Below are 14,096 nucleotides of genomic sequence, written 5' to 3'. Positions count from 1 at the left end.
TGGAACTTCCACCACACTGCTAGTATCTTCCCCAGTGAAGACAGATGCCAAATACTTAATCAGATCATCTGCCATTTTATTGTCCCCCATGACTACTTCTTCAGCATAGTTTTCCAGCAGTCTGATATCCAGTCTCACCTCTTTTACACTTTATTTGGTATCCTCTTTAATATTATTGACAAGCTTACTTGTTCCATATTTACCTCCTTAATGACATTTTCAGTTGCCTTCTGTTGGTGTTCGGAAGTTTTCCATCCTCTAACTTTCCACTTATTTTTGCTCTATTGTATGCTCTCTCATTGGTTCTTATGTTGGCTTTGATTTCCCTTGCTAGCTACTGTTGTGTCATGTTGCCTTTAGAATACGCCTTCCTCTTTGGGATGTATATATGGTGTGCCTTCTAAATTGCTTCCAGAAATTCCAGCCATTGCTGCTCTGCTGTCATCCCTGCCAGCGTTCTTTTCCAATTAATTCTGGCCAACTCCTCTCTCATGTCTCTGTAATTCCCATTACTTCACTGTAATACTGATACATCTGACTTTAGCTTCTCCTTCTCAAAATTCAGGGTAAATTTGATCAAATTATGATCACTTACCCCCAAGATTATTTTACCTTAAGTGTGCTAATCAATTCCAGATCATTGCACAACACCTAATCCAGAATAGCTGATCTCCTACTGGGCTCAACCACAAGCTACTCTAAAAAGCCAACTTGTAGGCATTCTAGAAATTCCCTCTTTGGAATCCAGCATCAACCTGATTTTCCCAATCTACCTGCATATTGGAATCCCCCATGACTATTATAACATTGCTCTTTGGGCATGTATTTTCTATCTCCTGTTGCAATTTACAGACCTCATCCTTACTACTGTTTGGGTGTCTGTATTTAATTCCCATCAGGGTCTTTTTATCCTTGCAGTTCCTTGGCTCTATCCACAGTGAATCAACATTTTCCAACCCTATGTTACGTCTTGCTAATGATTTGATTTCACTTTTTATCAACAGAGCAATACCATCCCCTCTGCCTTCCTGTCTGTCCTTTCAATCCAATGTGTATACATGGACATTAATCTCTCAGCTCCTTTTAATCTTCTTTCAGCCATGATTCAGTGATGCCCTCAACATCATATCTGCCAATCTGTAACTGTGCTACAAGTTCACCTGCCTTATTCCATTGCCTGCATTCAAATGTAACACCTTCAACCCTGTATTCACCCTTTTTGATTTTCTCTGCATTTTACATTGCAACTCATCCTGTTGACTGCAATTTTGTCCTTTCATCAGCCTCTCCTTGCTAGGAGACTCACTACACAATGCCTCTGTTTACAAACCAACTACTTCATCTTCAGCAGTATCACTCCAGTTCCCCTCCCCCTACCAAATTAGTTTAAACCCACCTGAACAACTCTGGCCAATCTGCCTGCAACAATATTGGACCCCCTTGGGTTCAGGTGTAATCTGTCCTTTTTGTACAGGACATACCTTCCCCAGAAGAGGTCCCAATGATCCAGAAATCTGAACACCTGTCCCCTGCATCAATTTCTCAGCCACACATTCACTTGCCAAACCATCCTATTCTTTTCCTCACTGGCACAGGACACAATCCAGAGATTTACTAACCTGGAGGTCCTGTTTCTCTGCTTTCTACAAAGCTATCTAAATTCTCTCTTCAAGATCTTCTCACCTTGTTCACCTATGTCAATGGTGTCAGTATGCACCAAGACATCTGGCTGCTCACCTTCACCCTTGAGAATGCCATATACCCGATCCGAGACATCCCTGATCTTGGCACTAGGGAGGAGCATACCATTCAGATGTCTCTGTTGCATCCACAGAACCTAATCTCTGTTCCTCTGACTAAGGAGTCTCCTATCAACACTGCAGTCTTCTTCATCCCTCTGGTTTTCTGAGCCACATCACCAGATTCCGTACCAGAGATCCAGTAGCTGTGTCTCCCCCTCAGTAGTTCGTCCTCCTCAACAGTATCTAAAGTTTTACTCTTCTTATTGAGAGGAATGGCCACTAGTGTACTCTGCAGTGGCTGCGCATTTCCCCTCCTTCTCCTGACAGTCACCCAAGTACCTGTCTCCTGCGACCTAGGGGTAACTACCTCCCTGTAGCTCCTATCTGTCACCAGCTAGAGCTATGTATACTTCCAAACAAATCAATAGAAAGTTTTTTGCAAGGATTGTAAAAATTAACCACTCTAATACGCCTAAATACTGAACCAAATATTTCTACAACAAGTGTACTCACATTTACAAATCTATACTCCATACCTTTCCTATAAAATAGGCAACACAATCCCCTCTACCAACTAACCTATCATGCTTAATAGCAAAATAATCCTGCAAAGCAAAACGTAAATGTGGTAACAACTAGGTTTACTGACTACATATAACACTGGGAGGATTTGACAAATCTGAAGTAAACTTATTAAAATCTTAATAATTGAAAATCAGGTTTCTCACACTCCACTGCAATATTCTTAATCCCATTGTGTTCCTTTACAAATAGAATGGGATACAGATACCCTGCCCATCAGAGCTTCATCTACAGCTTCCAAAATACCAAAATACTTTTCTGCAGCTTTCACAATAATTTTAGTTTTCTCGGTATGACCAGATGTCTCTGAGCAAGACAATTCACCATATCCATTATAAACACCACAACTTCATTTTATCCACTAGTAAATTATCTTTATTAAGAGAAATGTGGTGCCAAGAGTAGACTTCACAGTCTAGTCTCTGACTGATAGTATTTTATTACCATTCTGTTTAACTTTTTGCAAAGCCTCTGCATAAGATACACCCAAATGTACTTTAATCTGTTGAACTGTAGCTGCCTTCTTAAGCATTTCACATCCTCTATAAACTGCATCTTGTTCTCCTCCACAATTACAAGAGTTAAACTTTACACCTTCTCCACAATCCCCTGACACTTGCCACACCTTAGTTTTCCATACATACTGCTGTATTATGCCCAATTCTCTGACATTTAAAACATCTAAACAGAGGTGAATACGAACTTGTATGTTGTAAATAACATACCTTAAACTAACTTTATTAGGGAGGTTCACCTCATCAAAATCTTTTCCCCATTTTTTCCCCATTTCTAACCTTATAATCTCTTTACCTCCTGAACCTTACTTCCCAATAAATTAGATTTGGCCTCCTCTATTGAAATCTCCTTTGGAATACCTCTTATGACACCCCAATTACCTCTATTTTGATAAGGCCACATGGTTACTATCTTTTCACCAAGCGAAGTCTTCACATGTAATGCCTCCTCACACTGTTTTTTTATCCCTACAATTATTAACACATCCCCTGCTCTCAAAATGTGAGCACAATCTATCCCCCTACAGCAGATTTTAACTTTCCAGTTAATTTAATGGGATAGATGGAAGGAGGCTGTTCTGGATCAAATTTAAACACAAATACCTTAAAGTCTTACTGTGGCGACCCATTTCCTGGCGTATCCGAACCGACTCACAATTAGATAGCCTACGGGGGTTTGCGAGCACAGAGCTTTGGAGCCTCTGCGCCATGGGGGGCCGGTTGAGGGATGCTTAAAAGTGAGGCTGAAGTTTTCGAATAAAGTTTTTTCCTTCGACTGCAGTAACCGACTTCGTGTCGTAATTTTAGCGCTGCGTGTAGCACACCGCTACAATTGGTGACCCCGACGGTCCAAACAATTTTTGGACCAGAAATGACCGACGCCGCCTCTGTTCATGCGGTTTCGTTGAAACTGCTGGGTTTCTGGACACAGCGCCCGGACCTATGGTTCCAGCAAGCCGAAGCCCAATTCCACGTTCGCCAGATCACCTCAGAAGACACCCGCTACTACTACGTAGTGACCTCCCTCGACCAGGACACAGCGGCCCAGGTCGCGGAGTTCGTAAAGTCGCCCCCGGCAGACGGCAAGTACACGGAATTCAAAGCCCTGCTCCTCAGGACTTTCGGACTCTCGTGGCGCGAGCGGGCTGCCCGTTTACCGCACCTGGATGGCTTGGGAGACAGACCTCCATCGGCTTTAATGAATGAGATGTTGTCTCTGGCCGACGGACACACATGCCTCATGTTTGAGCAGGCATTCCTGGAGCAGCTGCCCGAGGACATACGCCTGCTGCTGTCTGACGCGGATTTCAGTGACCCCCCGGAAGGTGGCAGCCCGGGCGGACTTGCAGTGGAACGCCAAGAAGGTGAGTGGGGCGTCCATCGCACAGATCACCCGGTCATGCTTCCAGCAGCAAACCAGTCCAGGCCCGGCCACAGAGCCCGCCAACCCCTGGCCCAATGAACACTGGTGCTTCTACCACCAGCGGTGGGGCGCAGAAGCCCGCCGTTGTCGCCCGCCCTGCAAGTTCCCGGGAAACGCCAGGGCCAGCCGCCGCTGATGGCTACGGCGGCTGGCCATCGGGATAGCCTCCTGTATGTGTGGGACAGAAGGTCGGGACGCAGGTTTTTGGTCGATACTGGGGCTGAGATCAGCGTTTTACCTCCGACGAGTTACGACACCTGCAGCAGGGCACCGGGTCCCCCCCTGAGGGCCGTGAATGGCAGCACAGTAAGGACCTATGGCACCCGTCAGGTGCAGCTACAGTTCGGCTCCAGCCAGTTCACGTGGGACTTCACACTGGCCGCCGTAGCCCAACTGCTTCTGGGTGCGGATTTTTTGCGGGCTCACAGCCTACTGGTCGACCTGCCCAGGAAGAGACTGGTACATGCCGAGACCTTTCAGACATTCTCCCTGGGTGCAGCCCAGTTGCCAGCCCCTCACCTCGGCTCCATCACGCTGTCCGACAACGACTTCACCAGGGTCCTGGCGGAGTTCCCATCGGTTCTGGCACCGCAGTTCACAGCGGACATGCCCAGGCACGGCGTACAGCACCACATCCCGACCCAGGGACCACCCCTCCACGCCCGCGCTCGGCGGCTTCCCCCGGACAAGCTCCGACTGGCGAAGGAGGAGTTCCAGAGGATGGAGGAATTGGGGATCATCCGGCGGTCCGACAGCCCATGGGCCTCCCCCCTGCACATGGTGCCCAAAGCGAAGGGGGGCTGGAGACCGTGCGGCGACTACCGCAGGCTGAACGAGGCTACCACACCGGACCGCTACCCTGTGCCGCACATTCAGGACTTTGCAGCAAACCTGCACGGCGCACGGATCTTCTCCAAGGTAGACCTCGTCCGAGGGTACCATCAAATCCCGATGCATCCTGACGACGTCCCCAAAACGGCTCTCATCACCCCTTTCGGCCTTTTCGAGTTCCTCCGCATGCCGTTCGGCCTGAAGAATGCCGCACAGACGTTCCAGCGGTTAATGGACACGGTGGGACGGGACCTGGACTTCGCGTTCATCTATTTGGATGACATCCTCATAGCCAGCGGCAGTCGTCAGGAGCATCTGTCCCACCTCCGTCAACTCTGCACCCGACTGAGTGAGTACGGTCTTACAATCAACCCCGCCAAATGCCAGTTCGGACTCGATACCATTGACTTCCTGGGCCACAGGATTACTAAAGACGGGGCAACCCCTCTGCCCGCTCAGGTAGATGAGGTCCGCCTCTTTCCCCGACCCACCACGATCAAAGGCCTTCAGGAATTCGTAGATATGGTCACTTTCTACCGCCGCTTCCTCCCTTCAGCTGCCCGGATCATGCGCCCCCTGTTCGCCCTGATGTCGAGTCCGAGCAAGGACACTACCTGGGACGAGGAGTCCGCCGCCGCTTTCGTTCAAACGAAGGAAGCTTTGGCGGACGCTGCAATGCTAGTACATCCCAGAATGGACGCCCCTACCGCCCTCACAGTGGATGCATCAAACACGGCAGTCGGTGGGGTGCTGGAGCAACTCATCGCAGGTCGCTGGCAACCCCTGGCGTTTTTCAGCAAACACCTGAGACCACCCGAGCTCAAATACAGTGCTTTCGACCGGGAACTGTTGGTGCTCTACCTGGCAATCCGGCATTTCAGGTACTTCCTAGAAGGTCGGCCCTTCACCGCGTTCACGGACCACAAACCGCTTACCTTTGCGTTTACGAAAGCGTCCGACCCCTGGTCGTCCCGCCAGCAACGCCACCTGTCCTACATCTCTGAATACACGACGGATGTCCGGCACGTCTCGGGTAAGAACAATGTCGTGGCGGATGCGCTCTCTCGCCCTACCGTTCATGCCCTTTCCCAAGGGGTAGACTTTGAGGCACTGGCAGAGGCGCAGCAGGCGGATGAGGAGATTCCGAGTTACAGAACCGCAGTCTCCGGTTTGCAGCTCCAGGACCTCACCATAGGCCCAGGTGAGAGGACCCTACTCTGTGACGTCGCCACCGGCCAGCCCCGTCCAGTCGTCCCGACAGCATGGCGGCACCGCGTTTTCGACTCCATTCATAACTTGGCGCATCCCTCCATCCGGACAACTGTCCGGATGGTTTCCAGCAGGTTCGTTTGGCACGGACTCCGCAAACAGGTCAGTGAATGGGCCAAAACGTGCATGCACTGCCAGACGGCCAAGGTGCAGCGGCACACGAAAGCCCCACCGCAGCAGTTCCATCCCGCCCACCGGCGTTTCGACCACAATCATGTGAATATCGTGGGCCCCCTGCCAGTGTCGCGCGGAGCGCGGCACCTCCTGACTATCGTGGACCGGTTCACAAGATGGCCGGAGGCGGTCCCGCTCACCGACACCACCTCCGAATCTTGCGCCCGAGCCCTGATCGCCACCTGGATATCTCGCTTTTGTGTACCAGCCCACATTACCTCCGACAGAAGCGCCCAGTTCACCTCCAACCTGTGGTCAGCTATGGCCAGCCTTTTAGGGACTCAGCTGCACCACACAACTGCCTACCACCCACAGTCGAATGGGCTAGTGGAGCGTTTCCACCGTCACCTGAAGTCGGCCCTCATGGCCCGCCTGCGAGGAGCCAACTGGGCGGACGTGCTTCCCTGGGTCCTACTCGGCATCCGCACAGCGCCCAAGGACGACCTGCATGCCTCGTCGGCCGAATTGGTATACGGCGCGCCCCTGGTCGTCCCCGGGGAGTTCCTACCAGCCCCAAGGGGGCAAGAGGAAGAACCCGCAGCAGTCCTGGGCAGACTACGCGAGAAGCTCGGTAACCTGGCCCCCAAACCCACTTCACAGCACGGGCGGCACTCGACCTGCGTACCCAAAGACCTACAGAACTGTAAGTTTGTGTTTGTACGAAGGGGCGGGCATCGGCCGCCGCTGCAGCGGCCATACGAGGGGCCGTTTATGGTGCTCCGGAACAACAGGTCCACGTTCGTGCTGGACATTGGGGGGAAAGAGGAGGTTTTCACAGTGGACCGCCTCAAACCGGCCCATGTGGACCTGGCGCAACCGGCCGAGTTTCCGGCGCCTCGGCGCAGAGGCCGACCTCCCAAGCAGGTTCTGGCCCAGACTGTGGACATTGGGGGGTGTATCGCTGGTTCTGGGGGGGGGGTTATGTGGCGACCCATTTCCTGGCGCATCCGAACCGACTCACAATTAGATAGCCTACGGGGGTTTGCGAGCACAGAGCTTTGGAGCCTCTGCGCCATGGGGGGCCGGTTGAGGGAGGCTTAAAAGTGAGGCTGAAGTTTTCAAATAAAGTTTTTTCCTTCGACTGCAGTTACCGACTCCGTGTCGTAATTTTAGCGCTGCGTGTAGCACACCGCTGCATTACTACCTTTTTTTTCAAAAAAACCCACCCTTCCTCTCCGTCACTGAAATCACTCCAATATTATGTTTCTTTTTCCATTTTCCAGATCTAGATTCAACATCATTCCAACCTCCTCCTGCCAACTGCACTGTCCCCCACCCACCACCCCAACCTCCATTTCCAGTTTCTTTTCAGGATTCTCCACACTACCTGAAACCATACAATTTCAAAACAGCCCCACACCAGTCATAGACTAGCAACACCAACAGACTCCAATCATCGACCAGCAACACCAACCAACTCCAATCATAGACCAGCAACACCAACCCAATTCAATCATCGACCAGCAACACCAACCCAATCCAATCATCCACCAGCAATACCAACCCACTCCAATCATAGACCAGCAACACCAACCCACTCCAATCATTGACCAGCAACACCAACCCACTCCAATCATTGACCAGCAACACCAACCCACTCCAATCATCGACCAGCAACACCAACCCAGTCCAATGATAGACCAGCAACACCAACCGACTCCAATCATTGACAAGCAACACCAACCCAGTCCAATCATTGACTAGCAACACCAACCCACTCTAATCATAGACCAGCAACACCAACCCAGTCCAATCATTGACCAGCAACCCCAACCCACTCCAATCATTGACCAGCAACACCAACCCAGTCCAATCTCATTGACCAGCAACCCCAACCCACTCCAATCATTGACCAGCAACACCAACCCACTCCAATCATTGACCAGCAACACCAACCCACTCCAATCATTGACCAGTAACACCAACCCAGTCCAATGATCGACCAGCAACACCAACCGACTCCAATCATAGAACAGCAACACCAACCCACTCCAATCATTGACCAGCAACCCCAACCCACTCCAATGATCGACCAGCAACACCAACCGACTCCAATCATAGACCAGCAACACCAACCCACTCCAATCATTGACCAGCAACACCAACCCACTCCAATCATCGACCAGCAACACCAACCCAGTCCAATCATTGACCAGCAACACCAACCCACTCCAATCATAGACCAGCAACACCAACCCAGTCCAATCGTTGACCAGCAACCCCAACCCACTCCAATCATTGACCAGCAACACCAACCCACTCCAATCATAGACCAGCAACACCAACCCACTCCAATCATTGACCAGCAACACCAACCCACTCCAATCATAGACCAGCAACACCAACCCAGTCCAATGAAAGACCAGCAACACCAACCGACTCCAATCATTGACTAGCAACACCAACCCACTCCAGTCATTGACCAGCAACACCAACCCAGTCCAATCATTGACCAGCAACACCAACCCACTCCAATCATCGACAAGCAACACCAACCCAGTCCAATGATAGACCAGCAACACCAACCGACTCCAATCATTGACCAGCAACACCAACCCAGTCCAATCATTGATTAGCAACACCAACCCACTCCAATCATAGACCAGCAACACCAACCCAGTCCAATCATTGACCAGCAACACCAACCCACTCCAATCATTGACCAGCAACACCAACCCACTCCAATCATTGACCAGTAACACCAACCCAGTCCAATGATCGACCAGCAACACCAACCGACTCCAATCATAGAACAGCAACACCAACCCACTCCAATCATTGACCAGCAACCCCAACACACTCCAATGATCGACCAGCAACACCAACCGACTCCAATCATAGACCAGCAACACCAACCCAGTCCAATCATTGACCAGCAACCCCAACCCACTCTAATCATAGACCAGGAACCCCAACCCACTCCAATCATAGACCAGCAACACCAACCCAATCCAATCATTGACTAGCAACACCAACCCACTCCAATCATTGACCAGCAACAGCAACCGACTCCAATCATTGACTAGCAACACCAACCCACTACAATCATTGACCAGCAACACCAATCCAGTCCAATCATCGACCAGCAACCACAACCCACTCCAATCATAGACCAGCAACACCAACCAACTCCAATCATAGACCAGCAACACCAACCAACTCCAATCATAGACCAGCATCACCAACCAACTCCAATCATCGACCAGCAACACCAACCAACTCCAATCATCGACCAGCAACCCCAACCCACTCCAATCATTGACTAGCAACACCAACCGACTCCAATCATAGACCAGCAACACCAACCCACTCCAATCATCGACAAGCAACACCAACCAACTCCAATCATAGACCAGCAACACCAACCCAGTCCAATCATTGACCAGCAACTCCAACCCACTCCAATCATAGACCAGCAACACCAACCCACTCCAATCATTGACCAGCAACACCAACCCACTCCAATGATTGACCAGCAACACCAACCAACTCCAATCATAGACCAGCAACACCAACCCACTCCAATGATCGACCAGCAACACCAACCCACTCCAATCATTGACTAGCAACACCAACCGACTCCAATCATAGACCAGCAACACCAACCCACTCCAATCATCGACAAGCAACACCAACCCACTCCAATCATAGACCAGCAACCCCAACCACCAATCATTGACCAGTAACACCAACCCCCTCCAATCATTGACCAGCAACACCAACCCACTCTAATCATAGACCAGCAACACCAACCCACTCCAATCATAGACCAGCAACACCAACCAACTCCAATCATCGACCAGCAACACCAACCCACTCCAATCATTGACTAGCAACACCAACCGACTCCAATCATAGACCAGCAACACCAACCAACTCCAATCATCGACCAGCAACACCAACCCACTCCAATCATCGACAAGCAACACCAACCGACTCCAATCATAGACCAGCAACACCAACCCAGTCCAATCATAGACCAGCAACACCAACCCAGTCCAATGATAGACCAGCAACACCAACCGACTCCAATCATTGACCAGCAACACCAACCCAGTCAAATCATTGACCAGCAAACCCAACCCACCCCAATCATAGACCAGCAACACCAACCCACTCCAATCATTGACCAGCAACCCCAACCCACTCCAATCATTGACCAGCAACCCCAACCGACACCAATCATTGACCAGTAACACCAACCCACTCCAATCATTGACCAGCAACACCAACCCACTCCAATCATAGACCAGCAACACCAACCAACTCCAATGATTGACCAGCAACACCAACCCACTCCAATCATAGACCAGCAACACCAACCAACTCCAATCATCGACAAGCAACACCAACCCACTCCAATCATAGACCAGCAACACCAACCCACTCCAATCATTGACTAGCAACACCAACCGACTCCAATCATAGACCAGCAACACCAACCCACTCCAATCATCGACAAGCAACACCAACCCACTCCAATCATAGACCAGCAACCCCAACCAACACCAATCATTGACCAGTAACACCAACCCACTCCAATCATTGACCAGCAACACCAACCCACTCCAATCATAGACCAGCAACACCAACCAACTCCAATCATCGACCAGCAACACCAGCCCACTCCAATCATTGACTAGCAACACCAACCGACTCCAATCATAGACCAGCAACACCAACCCACTCCAATCATCGACAAGCAACACCAACCCACTCCAATCATAGACCAGCAACACCAACTCAGTCCAATCATTGACCAGCAACCCCAACCCACTCCAATCATAGAGCAGCAACACCAACCCACTCCAATCATAGACCAGCAACACCAACCAACTCCAATGATTGACCAGCAACACCAACCCACTCCAATCATAGACCAGCAACACCAACCAACTCCAATCATCGACCAGCAACACCAACCCCTCCAATGATTGACCAGCAACACCAGCCCACTCCAATCATAGACCAGCAACACCAACCAACTCCAATCATCAACCAGCAACACCAACCAACTCCAATCATAGACCAGCAACACCAGCCCACTCCAATGATTGACCAGCAACACCAACCAACTCCAATCATAGACCAGCAACACCAACCCACTCCAATCATCGACAAGCAACACCAACCGACTCCAATCATAGACCAGCAACACCAACCCAGTCCAATGATAGACCAGCAACACCAACCGACTCCAATCATTGACCAGCAACACCAACCCACTCCAATGATTGACCAGCAACACCAACCAACTCCAATCATAGACCAGCAACACCAACCCACTCCAATCATCGACAAGCAACACCAACCGACTCCAATCATAGACCAGCAACACCAACCCAGTCCAATGATAGACCAGCAACACCAACCGACTCCAATCATTGACCAGCAACACCAACCCAGTCAAATCATTGACCAGCAACCCCAACCCACTCTAATCATTGACCAGCAACCCCAACCGACACCAATCATTGACCAGTAACACCAACCCAGTCTAATCTTTGACCAGCAACACCAACTGCCATCCAAATGACTCACAAGCCTTCAAACCCAACTCTGCTGAGCCTACTGCCCCTCCCTAACTCCACTAGACCTCTTGACCATGTCTGTGTGATTTTATACATTGAGTTAGATACTTACATTAATGAGCAATTGTCCCTAATAAAGTATACTGAGTGTATCCACAATAGTGAACAATATCCAATGGACATAAATATAAACACTAGTAAATAATAGTATACTAGAGAAAATTAAATATGTTAAAGAGTGAAGGTAAATTATCAAAGAGAGCTACATGAATATATATATTGACGGTGAATACATGTACACCTGGGTTAACAATATATGTACACTGGAGATTGTGCATTTTACTCTGGGCAACATTTGAGTTCAATGTATCTATATATAAGGATTTTAGGGCCTATAAACGTAGATATTGGTTAAAAATATCCATGTTCTAGAGAAAAGTAAATACATTTAATACTGAATAATAAATGTAAATTAATATTAACACTCAAAATAGACAAGCCATGCAGAAAATAGAGACATTGGAGGAAAAGTATGTATATACAATGGTAATAAATAGGATTAGATAATAGATATATTGAGAAAAAATATACAAGCAAGTAATTATCTTCAAGAATGTGTTTTATACCATGTGACTTTCTCATTTTATTTTGGTGCCTTGCTTGTAGAACATGATGGTCTCGAGATGATGACAAACAAAGAACAGAGATGCCAAGGGCCTTAAAAGTGAGATTGAAGGCCAAATAGCAACATTTAATTAGGTGGTGCATTACATCTTTGCCTAAGACATCTTACCTTTGAAATGTAGTAATGTCACTAGTACAAGTTTTTAAATATCAAGAATATACATTGCAAGCACTAATTTTCATTGAAGACAAAGTGGATAAAATTATATAGTATATGTCATGCAAATGAGTAGTTTTTAAATTAGTCAATTATTTGCAGTTTTAATAAAAATATGGATGATTAGAAATTCCTAAGGATTAGAGCTATTAAGTCCTGGCTTAGGCACATAACACGAGAAATGTTAAAGTTTTTTTTTGCATAAACCTAACTAAAAAGGAAATAATTTTATCAATTCAGTGATGTTTATTTTCCATTCCATGTTTTCATGATTACAATCCATGTCTAATTCACCTTCTAGCTGAGTTTATGTATTGTTGGTCATTTTACTTACCCAGTGTTAAAGAAATCAATTACCAAATGAAGTAAAAATAAATTAGTTAAAATTAAGCGATTAATATAAACCAATGAATATAAAAATTAAATATATTATTAGCCATCAAAACAATTGTTGATAAAAGTTGTAAAGCACCAACAAAAATTCTAAAAGTGCTCTGAGCAAGTTTAAACTTTGAGTTCCAATCACTTAAATATTTATTAGATTACCTTCTTAAAATGAAAGCAGATTTCACTCATTAAATAGGTAAGGTATTTTTCAAAACTTACTCTGCAAACTTTATTGCTTGCCAAAAAATAATACTTTTGTTTTTGTTCTCTAGAGCTACTTGCAAGAAATAAACAAATGTCTTCCTCTAGTCAGTTTAGTGACTGTGGTAAGTCAATTACCTTTGTTCCAAATATGTTAAGTTAAAGCACAATTTAGATTTCATGAGATGGATTGTGCTTGTTTTTAACTTGCCTATTTTAAATCCATAACCCTCTGGTGACATCACACAGCTAAATCTTCCAGGAGATCAGGTAATTGGAAAAGTGAGCTTACCTAGATGTTGTTCTACATTAATATTTTTAATAGCAGATTAAAGTTTCAAAGAGATGGTATTTAGCAAGAGTAACATCTGGAAGGTAACCCTCAATGGAGCACTGCAGCTAATGATGCCTGGTGTTCTCATCATTGTCCAGCAGATGGGGCTAAATGTCATGACAGATTACTGAATATAGAATTTGGAATTGTATATCATTTTGCAGCATACAGTTGTCATCAAGAGTTCCATTTCAGCTGATGTTTTTGCTAAGAAATTCCAATGTGAACAACTACACTTTAAATAGAAACATGGATTGTTGTTTTTT

The 14,096-nt window shown here is 47.6% G+C and overlaps 1 protein-coding gene across 1 annotated transcript in view; it reads left to right on the top strand.

The window, feature by feature from the left end:
- Positions 1-14,096, top strand: part of LOC132378470 (uncharacterized protein C7orf57-like) — an 87,751-nt gene that overhangs the window by 12,638 nt on the left and 61,017 nt on the right. Inside the window, exon 2 of the mRNA XM_059945406.1 lies at positions 13,568-13,621. Within this exon, the coding sequence (XP_059801389.1) occupies positions 13,591-13,621 (31 nt within the window). The 5' untranslated portion in view covers positions 13,568-13,590. The remainder of the gene's footprint in view (positions 1-13,567; positions 13,622-14,096) is intronic.

This window comes from Hypanus sabinus, chromosome 20, assembly GCF_030144855.1.
Source record: "Hypanus sabinus isolate sHypSab1 chromosome 20, sHypSab1.hap1, whole genome shotgun sequence".
Taxonomy (NCBI): domain Eukaryota; kingdom Metazoa; phylum Chordata; class Chondrichthyes; order Myliobatiformes; family Dasyatidae; genus Hypanus; species Hypanus sabinus.
The sequence above is the reverse complement of the archived record's forward strand: the minus strand, read 5'-3'. Positions and strand labels throughout refer to the sequence as shown.